The 16,968-nt window shown below is 44.2% G+C and overlaps 1 protein-coding gene across 4 annotated transcripts in view; it reads left to right on the forward strand.

Annotated features, from left to right (window-relative positions):
• LOC139545322 (LIM domain kinase 2-like) overlaps positions 1-16,968 on the forward strand; it is a 33,302-nt gene that overhangs the window by 12,858 nt on the left and 3,476 nt on the right. For 2 of the 4 annotated variants that reach the window (XM_071352957.1, XM_071352960.1), the window contains 12 exons: positions 3,222-3,357; positions 7,558-7,667; positions 7,997-8,185; positions 8,702-8,807; positions 12,893-13,107; positions 13,249-13,435; positions 13,558-13,644; positions 14,042-14,173; positions 14,967-15,023; positions 15,625-15,690; positions 16,515-16,689; positions 16,808-16,863. In XM_071352957.1, coding sequence (XP_071209058.1) covers positions 3,222-3,357; positions 7,558-7,667; positions 7,997-8,185; positions 8,702-8,807; positions 12,893-13,107; positions 13,249-13,435; positions 13,558-13,644; positions 14,042-14,173; positions 14,967-15,023; positions 15,625-15,690; positions 16,515-16,689; positions 16,808-16,863 — 1,516 coding nt within the window. Of the gene's footprint in view, positions 1-1,303; positions 2,660-3,221; positions 3,358-6,514; positions 6,760-7,557; positions 7,668-7,996; positions 8,186-8,701; positions 8,808-12,892; positions 13,108-13,248; positions 13,436-13,557; positions 13,645-14,041; positions 14,174-14,966; positions 15,024-15,624; positions 15,691-16,514; positions 16,690-16,807; positions 16,864-16,968 lie in introns of those variants that run through there. The other 2 variants (XM_071352961.1, XM_071352959.1) reach the window with 2 other exon arrangements.

Genomic DNA, 16,968 nt, shown 5'->3' on the forward strand with positions numbered 1-16,968 from the left:
AAAATGCAATGGAAACACATTGAACATTAGATTTTTATTGGGTACATACAAATGTAAGCCAAAAAGTACATGTTGTGTGCACTTTGTCATCATGCACTGATTTTTAAAATATTTTTGTTTATCTGTAACAAGTCTGTTTGGTGGAAACACCACTGGAGGGAAAATGTGCATATTTTCTTCATGCAGATTTGAGAATATTTGCATGAAAATCTGTCGCCAATTGGATGGAAACATAGTTTAAGACCAGCTTTAGTTGCACGACCTGCCTGGGAGATTCTAGTACACTAAAACAAAAGGCATTTGTAAAGGCCTTCCACTAGTTCTTGCTCTGGCTCTTTACACACACAATGATGATATACAGGTTGCTCACAAATACTCACATACAGTGCATGCGTGAGTGTACATGCAATATTCAGGTTTACTATCACATAGAGTAGGGCACTACTACTGACCACAGATTGGCTAACACACTAAACAGTCTCAGTAGTACAGAGACTGGTCAACATTCCGTCAGACAAAAGGATCTAATTTGGGCGTTAGGCCAGTCCGAGGGCAGCGTTCCCTATTACACACAGCACTCCCCTCACTAATGTGATCTTTATCTGGACAGCCTTTCTGCACCCCTCTGCTTTTCCACACCATCCCTCTGTGCGCCAACCTAGTCTCGGAGCATTTCGTATTATTCTGTTCGTAAATCCGTCACACTCCATTTAGTATGATATGTTACATTTTGTATGGTATGTATTAATTTGTGGATGTCCATCACCCATTTCGAATTACAATTTGTATTATATGCTATGAATTTGCCCAGCGTATGATATGTTATGAATTCTAGCTAGCTGGCTAACGTTAGCTAGGCTAGGGTTAAGTTTATGAGTTTGTTTAAAGGTGAAGGCAGTGTTTCCCAAACTCGGTCCTGGGGACCCCAAGGGGTGCATGTTTTGGTTTTTGCCCTAGTACTACATAGCTGATTCAAATAATCAAAGAATCATCAAGCTTTGATATAAGAGTTGAGGTTAGGGGAAGGGTTAGCTAACATTCTAAGTAGATGCAAATTAGCTAAAAAGTAGTAAGTAGTTGAAAAGTTGCAAAAGTTTTCTGTGATGATGAGATTCAAACTCGCAACCTTTTGAGTTGCTATAATTTCGCATTATACGCCCACCCATCCACCCCGACCATCCACCCCGGACCACCTTTAAGTAACCATCTGTCTTATGTAACCAAACCAAACTTAACATATCATACTAATTAGAGTGTCCTGGATTTACATTTGCTATGTTACGTCTAGTCTATGAGACCAGGCTGTGTGCACGGGAAGGCCTGGAAATAACATTTTCACTCTTTTCCTGCTTACCTATTCTTGCTTTAATCTCTCTGTGTGTGTATGTAGGCTGCATGTTTTTGGAGCATTGGTTTTCTCACACAATGTACCAGAAGCCATGAACCACCTCCATAAGATTTTGTCCAAGTTACCAGTAATAAGTGTTGTGTTAGAATGAACCATTGTAAACGGGAATTGACCTGCCTAATCTCCAGGAGTGGATTTTCTCTCCAAACGCTGATGAGCCAGAATCAACTCTACTGCAGGTTAAGAGAACTGTGATCCATAGTGGCGCAGCAGTCGAAGGCACTGCATTGCGGTGCTAGAGGCGTCACTACAGACCCTGGTTTGATCCTGGGTAGGCCATCATTGTAAATAAGAATTTGTTCTTAACTGACTTGCCTAGTTAAATAAAATAAAAATGAGCCCCGCCCACAGACCCAGGCTAGCACTGGGATGTTCTGGTGCTTTATAAAGGGAAAAACTACCCCAATACCCCAGACAGGCAGCTGCTTGGCATATTTGTTAAGACTGTTACCTCAATGTTTTTCTGCTGCCAGTTTACCGAGTGTCCTCCAGTCAAGGGGTCTCATTTAAGGGGTCTCACTTAGACTTCATTCATCCTCATAGCCTGCAGGTGCTCCCTGATCTCTCGGCAACTCCAGCATTCCTAACTCTATGAACATTCCGTCTCTATTGTTGAAGCCATACATTTCTGCCTGATTTGCCAAGTTTCTCTCCAGTCAAGGATATGGATCAATCAGCTCTGGAGTAGAGGTGTGGTGGCAGAATTGTTTTGTGAAAAATGAAGGTTTTTGAACAACAACCTAATCAAATCAAGCATTTCTCAACTATAAATTCAGACAAATTAGTGCATTCACCACATTTTTTGTTGATTCCCCCCCCCTCCACCAGGCTGTGTAGAGGGTTGTTAGGGTTTCTATCTGAGAGGTGCTTCATCCTCCTCAGAAACAACTGGAACACATTAAGATGCTGGAATGTGGCTGTGGATGGGGAGAGCTGAGGGCAGCCTTTGGTGTTAGTTGCTGGTATTTAGGTAAGGTTAATGATCAGCGTTTCCCAAGGTCTGCTGCTTATCGCTTTATTCTTCTGGGAAACCACAGCCCTCATGTAGACATTGTGTGTGTGTGTAGTCACTCTCTTCACAGTGTTACCTACCTTGTGATGGATCACACCAACGAGACGTGACATGTCTCAGGAACAAGGTAACCTACTTCCTTTACATCGTACCCTGGCGATCAGAGACAAGTAGATACCGTCATCCTAAAGAAAGGCCTGAAGCAACCGCTGCACTCCAGTGCAACATGGGAGTGGAAGGTATCATGTTCACCAGTGTAATTTCTCACATGATGAATGGCTTCTGCTGCGCTGTGTCTACAGTGCCAGTGCCTCTCGTTAAGGGATACTTTCACCGTCACTTTCTTTGTAAAGAGGATTGGTTGAGGGAAAGTGTACAGACAGGTCAACTGTTTGCGTGTTGGTTAAGGTATTTCCAATATTAACTGACTTAGATCGCACACTAAGTCCCCAGTGTATTTGTCTTTTTCAGATGCTGTTTTCTTTGAGAATCTTTTTCTAGTTATTCTGCTCCAGCTTTGTCTATTGTTTATTGGTTCTATCTGCATGTCATCTCCCAGACTCTCCATTGTTTGAGTGGTGGGAATCTCTGCTCAATAGGAATCTTTCAGAAATCTAACACATGCCTTTGAGATTGTCAACAGGTCTTTGAAATGATACACTCAGGCTTTGTGGGGACTCTCCTCTAAATCACCTTGAAACAGCTTGCTCTACACTTGATATGGTCTCTGCTGAAAGGATCCGTATGTCCACTCTTCTCTCTTCATTTCTTGCAGAGGTAAAGTGTTTTTCCCATTCACAGGTGCTCGGAGTGCTGTGACCACCTGACCAACTGGTACTATGAGAAGGATGGCAAGCTGTACTGCCGTAAACACTACTGGGAGAAGTTTGGAGAGCTGTGTCACGGCTGTTCTCTGCTCATGACTGGACCTGCCATGGTGAGTCACCCCACTCCATCCTCCTCACCTCACTGTCAGTAGACACTGAGACTATGGTTTGTCATTTCCACATACCAGTATATCCCAGTCTGATTGTGATCCTGGAGCTTCTGCACACCTGGTCTGTTCTATCACCGTGTGAAAGCAAGAAGAACCCTGGTTGCCGTTTAGGTTGGCCCAGGATCCAGAGTATCAGGTATTATTATGCAGTAGGCTTCAGGCTTGGTTCACTTTTAGATCTCATTGAACATAAAGACGACCGTGTTGGTATGGAGAATAGTCAGACAAAGCTGTACATTAGATAATATATTAATAATTCACTGTCAGGATTACTATTGTATTCAGAGGTTAGATGTGTAGGGCCACACTCGGATAACACCAACTCACAGTGAATCACTGTTCTTTGATATGAGCTCAGTGGGTTGTGCAGCAATAGGATCTGTTTTTCTCCATGTGTACAAATGAGGGAACTGTCAGCTTTACCAACTTTTCCCCCTCTCCTCAACTTTCAGCAGAATCCCTAGAGGGAAGGTTGAAGCCCTATGTTGTAACACACATCTCCTTGGTGATTGAGGTCAATACTTATGTACAGGAGAGGTCATGGGGGCTGGGCACTGGCACAGCAGTAATCATCCACACAGAGCAACCATGCTCTGCATCCTGGTTGCTTTAAAAGATGGCAGACTGGACCTGAACCTTCTCTCTGTGTCTGTGTTAGTTAGGTCCCCCAGCACAATGTGTGTGTCTGTGTTAATTAGGTCCCCCAGCACAATGTGTGTGTCTGTGTTAGTTAGGTCCCCCAGCACAATGTGTGTGTCTGGGTTAATTAGGTCCCCCAGCACAATGTGTGTGTCAGTGTTAGTTAGGTTCCCCCATCGTGGATGCTTCTCTCTCTGTTAGTTAGGTTCCCCCAGCATGGTCCTTCTCTCTGTGTCTGTGTGTTAGTTAGGTTCCCCCGTCATGGCCCCGCTCAGTTCTCCTCTGTACAGTCTCCACAGTTCACTTCCCCCAGCACATAGTGAACTTTGGGGGGGAAATGGAGAACGTGGAGTGGTTTTGGAACCAGTCCATCACCTGATTCAGTGCACTGCGGTGGAAAGGCAACAGATACTACCCACACTGCACGGCCAGTCTGCCACCAGACCACCACAGTGTTTATTGGAGACAGTTTTTGAAAGATCAAGTATCTGTTATTAAGGGAAGGTAAGAATGTTTGGCTCGACTGCGTTTGTCAAATCAATGTTCATCTTTCAGGATTAGATCATGAGCTCATGGTTATGCTATTAAAGTGTAGCTGAAGGCTGAATATTGGTTAGCTTTCTTCTTGTTTCATCAGTGCTATGGAATTCCCATGCATGGGGTTGGAGTGCTGTGCTTTTTAATGGAACTTAATTTGAACAGTGTTATGGTCCCTATTAAACCAGGTCTAAATACAACTAGAACTGCTGAAAACACAAACAATTGCTGGTCACAAAAGGGTCATTTCTCTTTAACTGGATTAAAGTGGACCCCAAAATGAAGTATTTTTTTAAACCTGAAGTTTGCCAGTAAGCAAAACACATAATGGGCCTTTCTATTTGGTTTTGGACACATTGGCTCTGTACGCGAAGTGCCAAGTATTTCTGGCAGGGTTGAATTGGCAGCCTTCTCTTACCCTGCAGCCGAACCAACACTGCGTTAAATGTTGGGTCTCTCAGGAGAGGAGAGGAGAGTAGTGTGGAGCATGCAGCTACTTAAAGCTGTTGGGTCTCTCAGGAGAGGAGAGTAGTGTGGAGCATGCAGCTACTTAAAGCTGTTGGGTCTCTCAGGAGAGGAGAGTAGTGTGGAGCATGCAGCTACTTAAAGCTGTTGGGTCTCTCAGGAGAGGAGAGTAGTGTTGAGCATGCAGCTACTTAAAGCTGTTGGGTCTCTCAGGAGAAGAGAGTAGTGTCGAGCATGCAGCTACTTAAAGCTGTTGGGTCTCTCAGGAGAGGAGAGTAGTGTGGAGCATGCAGCTACTTAAATCTGTTGGGTCTCAGGAGAGTAGTGTGGAGCATGCAGCTACTTAAAGCTGTTGGGTCTCAGGAGAGGAGAGTAGTGTGGAGCATGCAGCAACTTAAAGCTGTTGGGTCTCAGGAGAGGAGAGTAGTGTGGAGAATGCAGCAACTTAAAGCTGTTGGGTCTCAGGAGAAGAGAGTAGTGTGGAGCATGCAGCTACTTAAAGCTGTTGGGTCTCAGGAGAAGAGAGTAGTGTGGAGCATGCAGCTACTTAAAGCTGTTGGGTCTCTCAGGAGAGGAGAGTAGTGTGGAGCATGCAGCTACTTAAAGCTGTTGGGTCTCTCAGGAGAGGAGAGTAGTGTGGAGCATGCAGCTACTTAAAGCTGTTGGGTCTCAGGAGAGGAGAGTAGTGTGGAGCATGCAGCTACTTAAAGCTGTTGGGTCTCAGGAGAGGAGAGTATTGTGGAGCATGCAGCTACTTAAAGCTGTTGGGTCTCAGGGGAGGAGAGTAGTGTGGAGCATGCAGCTACTTAAAGCTGTTGGGTCTCAGGAGAAGAGAGTAGTGTGGAGCATGCAGCTACTTAAAGCTGTTGGGTCTCAGGAGAAGAGAGTAGTGTGGAGCATGCAGCTACTTAAAGCTGTTGGGTCTCTCAGGAGAGGAGAGTAGTGTGGAGCATGCAGCTACTTAAAGCTGTTGGGTCTCTCAGGAGAGGAGAGTAGTGTGGAGCATGCAGCTACTTAAAGATGTTGGGTCTCAGGAGAGGAGAGTAGTGTGGAGCATGCAGCTACTTAAAGCTGTTGGGTCTCAGGAGAGGAGAGTAGTGTGGAGCATGCAGCTACTTAAAGCTGTTGGGTCTCTCAGGAGAGGAGAGTAGTGTGGAGCATGCAGCTACTTAAAGCTGTTGGGTCTCTCAGGAGAGGAGAGTAGTGTGGAGCATGCAGCTACTTAAAGCTGTTGTGTGTTTGTGGGGCAGGCTATGGCACCAAATGCCATTTTGTTCTCTGATGAGGAGATCGTCACATGGCATTTCATTTCAGTTTGCCTACTTTTCTCTGTGGCTGTGGAGATGTTTTACAGTTCTTGACAGTTGTAAATCCTCTCAAATTATACCAGCTCCACACACACACTAGCCTCCCCTTGCCGAGAGAGTCTGCACACACACAGCCACCTATGGACTATGACACAGCTGTGTGTGTCTAGCTGGGGTTCCTTCAGGCTGTTTCTGACTGGGGTCAGTGTGGTAATGCTTCAGCCTGGAGGGAGGGAGTCACAGCCACAGACGCACACATGGCTTACATCACTCAGCCTAATCCTAGTGCCTCCTGGACCAGCAACAAGATCCTTTCCCAACACTTTTGCTCATAGCAGCCTACAATGAAGAGCTGGGGAGAATGGAACATATTATCCCACTTCAAAGACTACAGGTTTTCATTAATATATTCACATTCTTTAGAAATGATCCTGTTTTTAAATGATCTGGTGAGGAGCTTAGGTCTTGAGACAAAATCTCTAACCAAAATTGAATTCAAGCTTTAGAAGGCATTGCAGCTCTTTTGTTGTTGTTGTTGTAGACTTAAGACTCCAATGAAATTGAAGTCTGTTAACACTGACTGGTTAAAATAGATTATCTCTCCAGGCCTCATGTACAGGAGCACATTTTAGATTTTCCAGCTGCCCGCCCAGCCTTAACATCACATGATCACTTCAGATCCAGGAATGAAGTTCAAACCCACATGAAGTGGCCTCTGAACCTCCTCTATGGCACATACCATGTGTGTAGGAGTGTGTGTGTGTCACTTGCTTCAGGAGGTGGATACTTTGTCTAATTTAGCATGAGAGCAAGACCAATAGATTAGGAGTGTGTAAGTTATAGAGAAGTAACATGTGAATGAGTAAGCTGTTGCACATGCGTGAGAGAACCAGACTTTCTTTCAGAGTTTGTTAATGTGTGAAAAGAGAGAGCGTCAGTGAGAGGCTGTGATTAGAGAAGGCAGGGCTTGGGTCCCAGGGAGGTGGATTACATCATACCATATTCCAGATAGGTTCAGAGTGGAGCAGCTGTTACTGACTGTGTCACTGCCACAAAGAGAGGAGGACAGCACACAGAACACAACACCATCTAGCACACAACACCGGACAGTACAGAACAGCACACAGCACAGTTCTCTCCATGAAGCTGGAAAGCCATGGGAAAGACAAACCACCTGTATCTGTTCTTCCAGGTGGCCGGAGAATACAAGTATCACCCAGAGTGCTTTGTGTGTCTGAGCTGCAAAGTTGTCATCGAGGACAGGGACACCTATGCCCTGGTGGAGCGCTCCAAACTGTACTGGTGAGAGTTGTTTTAATTCTGTTCAATTCTTTTGTTTAGTCTGATGTTGATAGAGGCAGTTTAGGGAATGTGATTTATATTATTGGAAACAGGCAGCATCGCTCTATTTCTGATGAATCTGTTGTCTGTCACACCTGACTCTCGCCACACCTGCTCTCTCCTTCTCTACATATTTTTCTACAATAAAACTTTACTGTTCCCAAAGGGCAATTGTTTTGAAACAATGTACAGACAGATGACATAGGTGAAGTAGAACACGTTGATGAACACTTTAATAACATTATCCACAACACTGCCCCACTTCCTTCTTCTCTCCCTCTTCCTCTCAGTGGGAAGTGCTATAAGCAGGTAGTCCTGGCACCCGTGTTGGAGAAGCGTTCGGCCGACTCGTCCCTGGACTCTCTGCCTCACACGGTCACCCTCATCTCCATGCCCTCTGCCACCAACAGCAAGAGGGGCTTTTCTGTCTCTGTCATAGGGGACGCGGCCAGCGGCTTGGCTAGCGTGCAAGTCAAAGAGTGAGTGGATTTAACTGTCACTCACAGCCAGTGAATCTATATCTATTTAACTAGGCAAGTCGGTTAAGAACAAATTCTTATTTTCAATGACGGCCTAGGAACAGCGGGTTAACTGCCTGTTCAGGGGCAGAACGACAGATTTGTACCTTGTCAGCTCGGGGATTTGAACTTGCAACCTTTCGGTTACTAGTCCAACGCTCTAACCACTAGGCTACCCTGCCGTCCCACATCACCAATAAGACTATGTAACCTGGATGTTAAATCCCATGTCTCTTTACTTTGGTGGCGTTATTATAGTCTTGATCCGGACTCGGCCAAAGGAGTTGCTCATTAGTTGATTGATGTACTTGATGTTGTGGACAGTCAGACACACCCACCTCTGTATTGTCTAGGTGCTCACTGCTGATTAGTCAATAGAACCAGCTCTCTTCTGATAGACCTGTATGAACTCAGGTCATAGTTCATGCTGATACTGGTGCTTCTGACAGACATGTATTTGTGCTGTATTTCTCTCAGAGTCAGAGGGATGCATATCAGCCCGGAGGTTCGGAATGCCATCCACGTTGGTGACCGGATCCTGGAGATCAACGGTTTTCCAGTGGGGACACTGGTGGAGGAAGAGGTGACTTGCATGATCCCGTTGTTCACCATTCACTGACGTTTTACGTGGTTAACTGCATAATTAACATTCAGTAGTTTGAATAAAGCAATGAAATGTAGTCTCTATTCAGTAGTAACCCAGTGGTGTTTTATAAGTTTGACTATTACATAAGTATTTGTGACCGTTGCTCTACTATGCACCTCATTTTCAAACACTTTTAAAACACGGAAGCCAAACGCAGAAACTATGGATACAACTTCCCGCTCGCTCGCACATTATTCATAATTCATTTGTGCGCCACTAGAAATCCCTGCATTAGCATGTTTCTGTTAGCCGAAACATCCTGACAAAATACAATAGATCACTGGCCTTATGTGTCTGGACCTTGTAGACTAAACTGCAGAGAAATCCCCCCATAATTCATCCAAATGGTTACCCAATCAGGCAGGCTAATGCAGTTATTTCTAAATGAATACTGCAATGCATTCAAAACGCTGGGCGTTTGACTGGTTATTCAAATTACATATGCTTTTCACTGCAGTTTACAGCCTAGACTAGAGTTTTGTACTCACTTGAAAACAATAATAATATTCTTCATTACATTCTGATGTTGTAGCCTAGGTAAGATATTTCTTGTCCCTATAAAACTGAAACATAATGTAGCTTTTCCAGCTTCGTTCCCAGGGACTGGGAGGGAGCACACTCAGCACAGCTTCGGGATCAGCTTCAGGATCAACTTATTTTATTTCGCTGTGTAAATTGACAGGACATATTCACTGCGGCACTAAGCCTAACATTGAGCTCATGAATTATGGTATAATATGCATACGCTTCTACTTATGCTATAGGCTACATTTCTAGCCTTTGTTCTGTTGCACAATTACGCACCTGGCCTCTCCGCTGCCACGGCTATTCCTCTTACATCTTGTGAAGTCCCAGGAAAAAGCAGACTACAAAATGTTGTTGAACACTTATTTTAGTCTTTTTTTGCCTACTTATAGCCTATAGGAGGAGAGATGCGCGCTTGCTCTTGCTTGCTGAATGTAAAATAGGCTACAGCACTAGCGGCCCGGGGAGTTTGAAAGGAGAATCACATATTTTCTTATAGTAGGCCTATCTTAACATCGATAGGCTACATCTTGACAAAATACACCATATGAGCGGCCTGCTAATGTACCTTTCTTGTGCTTCTAAACTGTGGAGAATAGACCCAAACTGATCCATATTGTTTCATAATCAGGCCTAGGCTGTAGACCTATGCAGTTATTTTGGCATGAAACAAAACAGGACGTTTAAGCGGTTATTCAAATTTGCCAACATCACTGCCGTTTACAACCTATGGATAATAATTGTATATTCACTTGAGAATGACAATACATTTGTTGTTGCACTGTGTTGTTGTAGCCCGGGTACAATAATGGTCTTGTCTTAAAAATGTAGGCCTATGCCTAATCAATAGTGGAACTCTGCGTGCCCTGCCCAGGGACCACAGAGCGCAGCCTGGAGGAACGCACTACAGATTTTCTATTTCATCATCTGTTAACTTTTTTTTCTTACACTTTGACAGGTAATTATTTTGCCTATAGGCCTAATATTTAGTTAATGAATGGCCTAATATCAAGCTAGTATTTAGCTTCTTACCTCAGCTACACATCACTACCCTCTCTCTTCCGGCTGTTCCCGTGCGCAACAGGCTATAGGCTACGTACGCCTCTCCACAATAGGCCATTCCTCTTCTCTTGAAATCCCAGGAAAGCTATAGGCTACAAAAGCTATAGGACGTTTAAAAAAATACTTTTTAATACTAAGCCCAATAACCGATTCAGGGAAAGAAGCAGACTTGCTTTTACAAATTGCTGAATGTAAAACAGGCGTACAGCATAGAAAATGCATTTCGGGGAAAGTTGAGGAGAGAAAGTGCATTAGTGTGGTTGTTTTGGGCCGGTAATGATAACATTGTTTCACTGATGCATTGCAAATACACTACATGACCAAAAGTTGAACATCTCATTCCAGAATCATGGGCATTAACATAGATGTTGGTCTAGATGTTGGTCCCCCTTTTACTGCTATAACAGCTTCCACTCTTCTGGGATGGCTTTCCTCTAGATGTTGGAACATTGCTGTGGGGACTTGCTTCCATCCAGCCACGAGCATTAGTGAGGTCGGGCACTGATGTTGGGCAATTAGGCCTGGCTCGCAGTCGGCGTTCCAATTCATCCCAAAGGTGTTCGATGGGGTTGAGGTCAGGGTTCTGTTGCAGGCCAGTCATGTTCTTCCACACTGATCGATACAAACCATTTCTGTATGGACCTCGCTTTGTGCATGAGGGCATGGTCATGCTGAAACAGGAAAGGGCCTTCTCCAAACTGTTGCCACAAAGTTGGAAGCACAGAATCGTCTAGAATGTCATTGTATGCTGTAGCGTTGATTTCCCTTCACTGGTACTAAGGGGCCTAGCCCGAACCATGAAAAACAGCACCAGACCATTATTCCTCTGCCACCAAACTTTACAGTTGGCACTATGCATTGAGGCAGGAAGCGTTGTTTTGGCATCCGCCAAACCCAGATTCGTATGTCGGACTGCCAGATGGTGAAGCGTGATTCATCCCGCCAGAGAACGCGTTTCCACCGCACCAGAGTCCAATGGCAGCGAGCTTTACATCACTCCAGCCGACGCTTGGCATTGCGCATGGTGATCTTAGACTTGTGTGCGGCTGTTCGGCCATGGAAACCCATTTCCTGAAGCTCCCGATGAACAGTTCTTGTGCGAACTTTGCTTCTAGAGTCAGTTTGGGACTCAGTAGTGAGTGTTGCAACTGAGGACAGACGCTTCAGCACTCGGCGGTCCCGTTCTGTGAGCTTTTGTGGCCTACCACTTTGCAGCTGAGCCATTGTTGCTCCTAGACGTTTCCACTTCACAATAACAGGACTTACAGTTGACCGGGGCAAGGCAGACATTTGACGAACTGACTTGTTGGAAAGGTGGCATTTTATGACGGTGCTATGTTGAAAGTCACTGAGCTCTTTAGTAAGGCCATTCTACTGCCAATGTTTGTCTATGGAGATTGCATGGCTGTGCTGAATTTTATACACCTGTCAGCAACGGGTGTGGCTGAAATAGTCGAATCCACTCATTTGAAGGGGTGTCCACAAACTTTCGTGTATATATAGTGTAGTTGCACAGGCATAGCCTAGTTGAGCACAGTGAAAAAGAAGACCCAAAGGAATTGACAACCGTTAGAAAAACCGAAATCACTTGCAAACCACTTGAGCAATTAGTCAATGACATGCTGTAAAAGATGCTCAGGATAAATGCCGTTTGTTGTCGAATTGCTACATTTAAATACAGGTTATATTATTTTTTTGTTAGGCCTACATGTACATTGAAGTATTATTTGCAGTTGTCACTGACAAAACACACCTTGACAGCACTGAATGGTGTGAACCAGTATCTGTGCGTTAGAGACCTCATGAAGGGTTTTATGTTACCCCCTTATTAATAGGCAGTGTGCAGTAGGATGCGTTGATCAGTTGATTAACAGGTGCAGGACTATAGAATGATAAACTTTCCTGTACAGGCTCACCTGTAGGTAGTAGGTAAGTAAAGCAGAAGTCAAATCCATCACTTCCATTGTTTGGCTGTGCCCATAGCCATGTTCTAAAATGAAGTGGATAGAAGACAGAACGTGATCTTTGCATTCTGTCCATTCTTCCTTAAGTTAAACATTCTTTAGTTGGGGAGGATGGCATCTGGAAGGACTCAACACAATCTCACCACACCACCTTACCAAACCATGTGCATTCCAATGGTGCATTCACTGATCTCATTTTAGTTCCCACCTTTCCTGTTTGCCACAAGGTGCGTTCGAATTAAAATTCTTTGGCTCCATTCAAGTCATGTTGTACAAGTCAATTTGATAGCTCTTTGGGTGGTCAGGAATCAGGAACCTGTTCTCATTGGAACCCTGCCTAGTTCTTCTAATTCCATCCTGTGTTCTATGGGCCTTATACCAATACCACTCTCATTAGTGTTGCGTGCTCATGTTACTATGTCAGAGAGGACTTTGTCCAAGCAGATTATGTATTTTCATTGGTGTTTTCAGGTGGAGGATCTCATCCATAGGACCAGTCAGACACTGCAGCTGCTCATAGAGTATGATCCAGTCAGGCAGCGGTTGGACAGGCTCAGACTGGGGTCCTCGCAAAACCGCTTGGGGGTCCCCGCCACCTCCCGCATGCGCCTTTCTTCGCCCTCTAACAGTGTTCTGGAGAGAACAGACGTGGTGGATGACGGCACCCTAAAGAGGAGGTCTCTAAGGTACAGCTGAACCAGCCGACCTTAGGAGAGTCTAATCGTTGGGGGCAGAAATGGAGAGATACAAAGTTATTTATATTTTGTTCCAGTATATCTTGATCTACGTATGTCTAATTGACAATTGTCCCTCTCTGTAAATGGAAGGCGTAGCAACAGCATCTGTAAGTCCCCTGGGCCAACCTCCCCTAAGGAACGCCCTATCCTGACCCGGGACATTGGGCGCTCCGAGTCCCTGCGCTCCTCCAGCAGCTGCTCCCATCGCATCTTCCGCCCCTGTGACCTCATCCACGGAGAAGTGCTGGGCAAGGGCTTCTTCGGCCAGGCTATCAAGGTCAGCTCCTCACCCAACAATCAACCTCTTTTTCCACACACATCTCAATCTCTCACATCTACTCCATGCCTTCACATGTCTTCACACAGACGTCAGTGTTTTGTTTTTCTCCTCATTGACAGGTAACCCACAAAGCCACTGGTGAGGTGATGGTGATGAAGGAGTTGATTCGCTGTGATGAGGAGACGCAGAAGACCTTTCTAAAGGAGGTCAGTAGTCTAGTCCACTCATCTTTACGGATTTGCTTCAGTCTTCAGTGGGAAAAATAAGCTTCAGATTCTTTTCAAAGATAAAATGTGGAAATTGATTGCTGTGGTGTTAAAGTTCAGATTGAAAGCATAAAGGTGAGTTTTTAAAGATGGAATCTGCAGTAAGGGGAAATGGCGCCACTGGCTGCCCACCACCGTTGTTATTGTTATTGTTGTCGAGTTGAGGAGAGTCACGCAGCATGGTAAAACAAAGTCAGTACAACAAAGTCAGTACATATTGTGGTCTTCTATTGCGCGTGCAATGATGTCCGAGGTAGAAAATACTGTGTTGGTTGTTTACAGGACGTGGCTGTTTCACCATTAAGGATTGCAGCTTTAAGTGTATCTCTCTCTCCAGGTAAAAGTGATGAGGAGTCTGGAACATCCCCACGTGTTGAAGTTCATCGGCGTGCTATACAAGGACAAGAGGCTGAATTTAATAACCGAGTTTATTGAGGGAGGCACACTGAAGGATTTCATTAGAGACATGGTGCGTTTCAGCTAATTAATTCACTTAACCCTCTCTTCTCTCCCACTGCACCAAAATATAGTTTATAAATAAATAGCTGTTACTGTTTTCCTTAAAGGTATACTTTGGGATTTTGGCAATGAGGCCCTTTATCTACTTACCCAGAGTCAGATGAACTTGTGGATACCATTTTTATGTCTGGCAAGTATGAAGGAAGTTAGAGGTAAGCACAATATCTGGAAGTCAGACTTCTAGACATTGTGCTAAAGCTAGTTAGCATTGGCTCACAAAACTACCTGTAACTTCCTTCATACTGGACACAGAGACAGAAAAATTGTATCCATGAGTTCATCAGACTCTGGGAAAGTAGATACAGGGCCACATTGCCAATCCCAAAGTATCCCTTTAAGGGCCTGTGCTGTGTGGGACTGGGACTGACTTGACCTGAGGTAAACTCTGCTCAGATAAAGGCTGTTGGCTCAGTGGTGGGCTGGCTGGCATGTCAACCAGCAGAGATGTGGAATGGGAGTAAATAGAGCAAGTGTTCCCAGGTGAAAATTCAAAGGAGTTTATTACCACCCTTACTTCCCAGATTGGATCATTTACACCGCAGTCCAACAAAACATATGGTCAACAGCAATCAGAGGGAACTGGAGTTTCAATTATTTGATTTGAGATTTTCAGTGGTGGGTTACACTATATGATTTTGTGTAACTTTCCTTTGAACTCCCACAATATTCTGTGTAGCCATAAAGGCTACTCGGGGGCCCACCTATTCATTTCTTGTTGTTTATTTTTCCCTGGGTTGCTACAGGACCAGTTTCCATGGGAGCAGAGGGTTAGTTTCGCCAAAGGCATTGCTTCTGGAATGGTGAGTTGGCCCCTTCCAGGGATATTTACTGTTGGAGGGTAAATACTGTCCATATAGACACTGGCTGCTTTTTGTTCAGCTGGAGCAGCTTCCAATATGTATGGTGGTAGTTAAACACAATGCATTTTAAAGGTACAGTACTTGGTTTCAGGTTGAATCTGACTCTATGAACTGAGATCAGATTAATTGAGGCAGGGATTGCTCTTGCCAATGGGTCATACTGGAGTGTGGCTTTGCAGTGACCTAGGGATAGCCATATGTTCCACATACCTTACTGTCTGTCTTAGCCAACAGAGTGGCAGGCCTTCCCATTTCCCTAGAGACCACTTCAATACTGACAGTTCCTTCTCTGATTCCCTTTCCTTACAACCCACAGTCCCTCCAAAGAAACACAAGTATGTAGGGCAACAAAATCATTTATTTGTTCCCTTAAGACATTGTCAAATTATGAAGTTTCTATCAGCCAGGCTTAGTGGGAGACGTTTTAAAGCTACATTGTTTTCTATGCAGCATAAAGCACTATTTCTGTCTTTTAATATGCTGTGTTTGCTTCCATTGTGGATGATTGGTTTGTTTGACTCATATTGTTTCCTTATTTCAGGCTTACTTGCATTCAATGAGCATCATCCACAGAGATCTTAACTCTCACAACTGCCTGGTGAAACTGGTAGGTGACCTATCCTGAATTGTACATGGCACGCTAACTCAAAGATAGGTAGGTAGAGGAGAATATAGAAGAGCAGAGATCCATTTCAGTTTTCCTGATCCATTTACAGAAACACATGCAGATACAACTCCTACTTCATTATCTCTCGTTAATCAGTCATTGTTTCTCTCTTATACCAAAATGTGTGTTTTGCTTCTAAACTGTTAAAGATTGATGTACTGTGGGTAGTGTAGGTTCTTGTTTTAGATTAACCTGGAGGCAGGGTGTTCTAGAACATGTTTTGTTGTTGTGACAGAAGCCTTTGATTGGGACAGAGTAGTCTTGTTGGTACAGGCCAAGTAGAGCTATGTTCTATTCTAGCAGCAGAACACAACTCACAACAACATATTGTGTAAGTAATAAAGTACAGGCTTATATAGGTCTTTACAGAGCTTTCACTGTATGGCACCCCTCCATGAGGTGTAATGAGTCTTGTCTGTTATTTCCACAGACAGATTAAAAATGTACATGTAGTGACCTATGTATAACTGTATACCGGTCTCAGTTCAGTGTATTCCTATATATAAATATATAGGAAGACAACACACATTATTTACAGTTGATATACCCATCTGGTCATACTTCATTGGGATTTATTTAATTTTATTGGTCATTGACTTTACACACAAGCAACAACTCTTGGAAACAATCTTATCTTTTGTTGTTATTTGACCCATATTGATTGATGTATGTTAAGTAAAATGCTCCTTGACTGAAGAAAACACCTGGCACTCTTACATTGCCACGTCATATTCTATTGACCTCTAACCCTTGACCTCCCTCAGGACAACACAGTGGTGGTGGCAGACTTCGGCCTATCCCGGCTCATGGTGGAGGAGGTCAAGCAACCTCCCCCTGAGAAACTGGTCAATAAGAAGAGGGTGTTCAGGCGCATTGACCGTAAGAAGCGCTACACGGTGGTGGGGAACCCCTACTGGATGGCTCCAGAGATGCTGAATGGTGAGCAGAGCAGGAGGACCTAGCTTGGAGCTGTGGATCACATGTATCATTCACTTTAACACTTCTTCATTCATTGTATGCTGGCCTGTTAATTAACTGTCCATTTTGTCATCCTCAGGTAAACGCTATGATGAAAAGGTGGACATTTTCTCCTTTGGGATTGTGCTTTGTGAGGTAAGAATACCATTTTAAAGGCCTGCTTTTTATATTTACTCACATAATTAGGCTATGGGCTATATGTTGAAATGGAGGATACTTGTTGTGTTTGGAAATTGCGCT

This window comes from Salvelinus alpinus, chromosome 19 (assembly GCF_045679555.1).
Source record: "Salvelinus alpinus chromosome 19, SLU_Salpinus.1, whole genome shotgun sequence".
Taxonomy (NCBI): domain Eukaryota; kingdom Metazoa; phylum Chordata; class Actinopteri; order Salmoniformes; family Salmonidae; genus Salvelinus; species Salvelinus alpinus.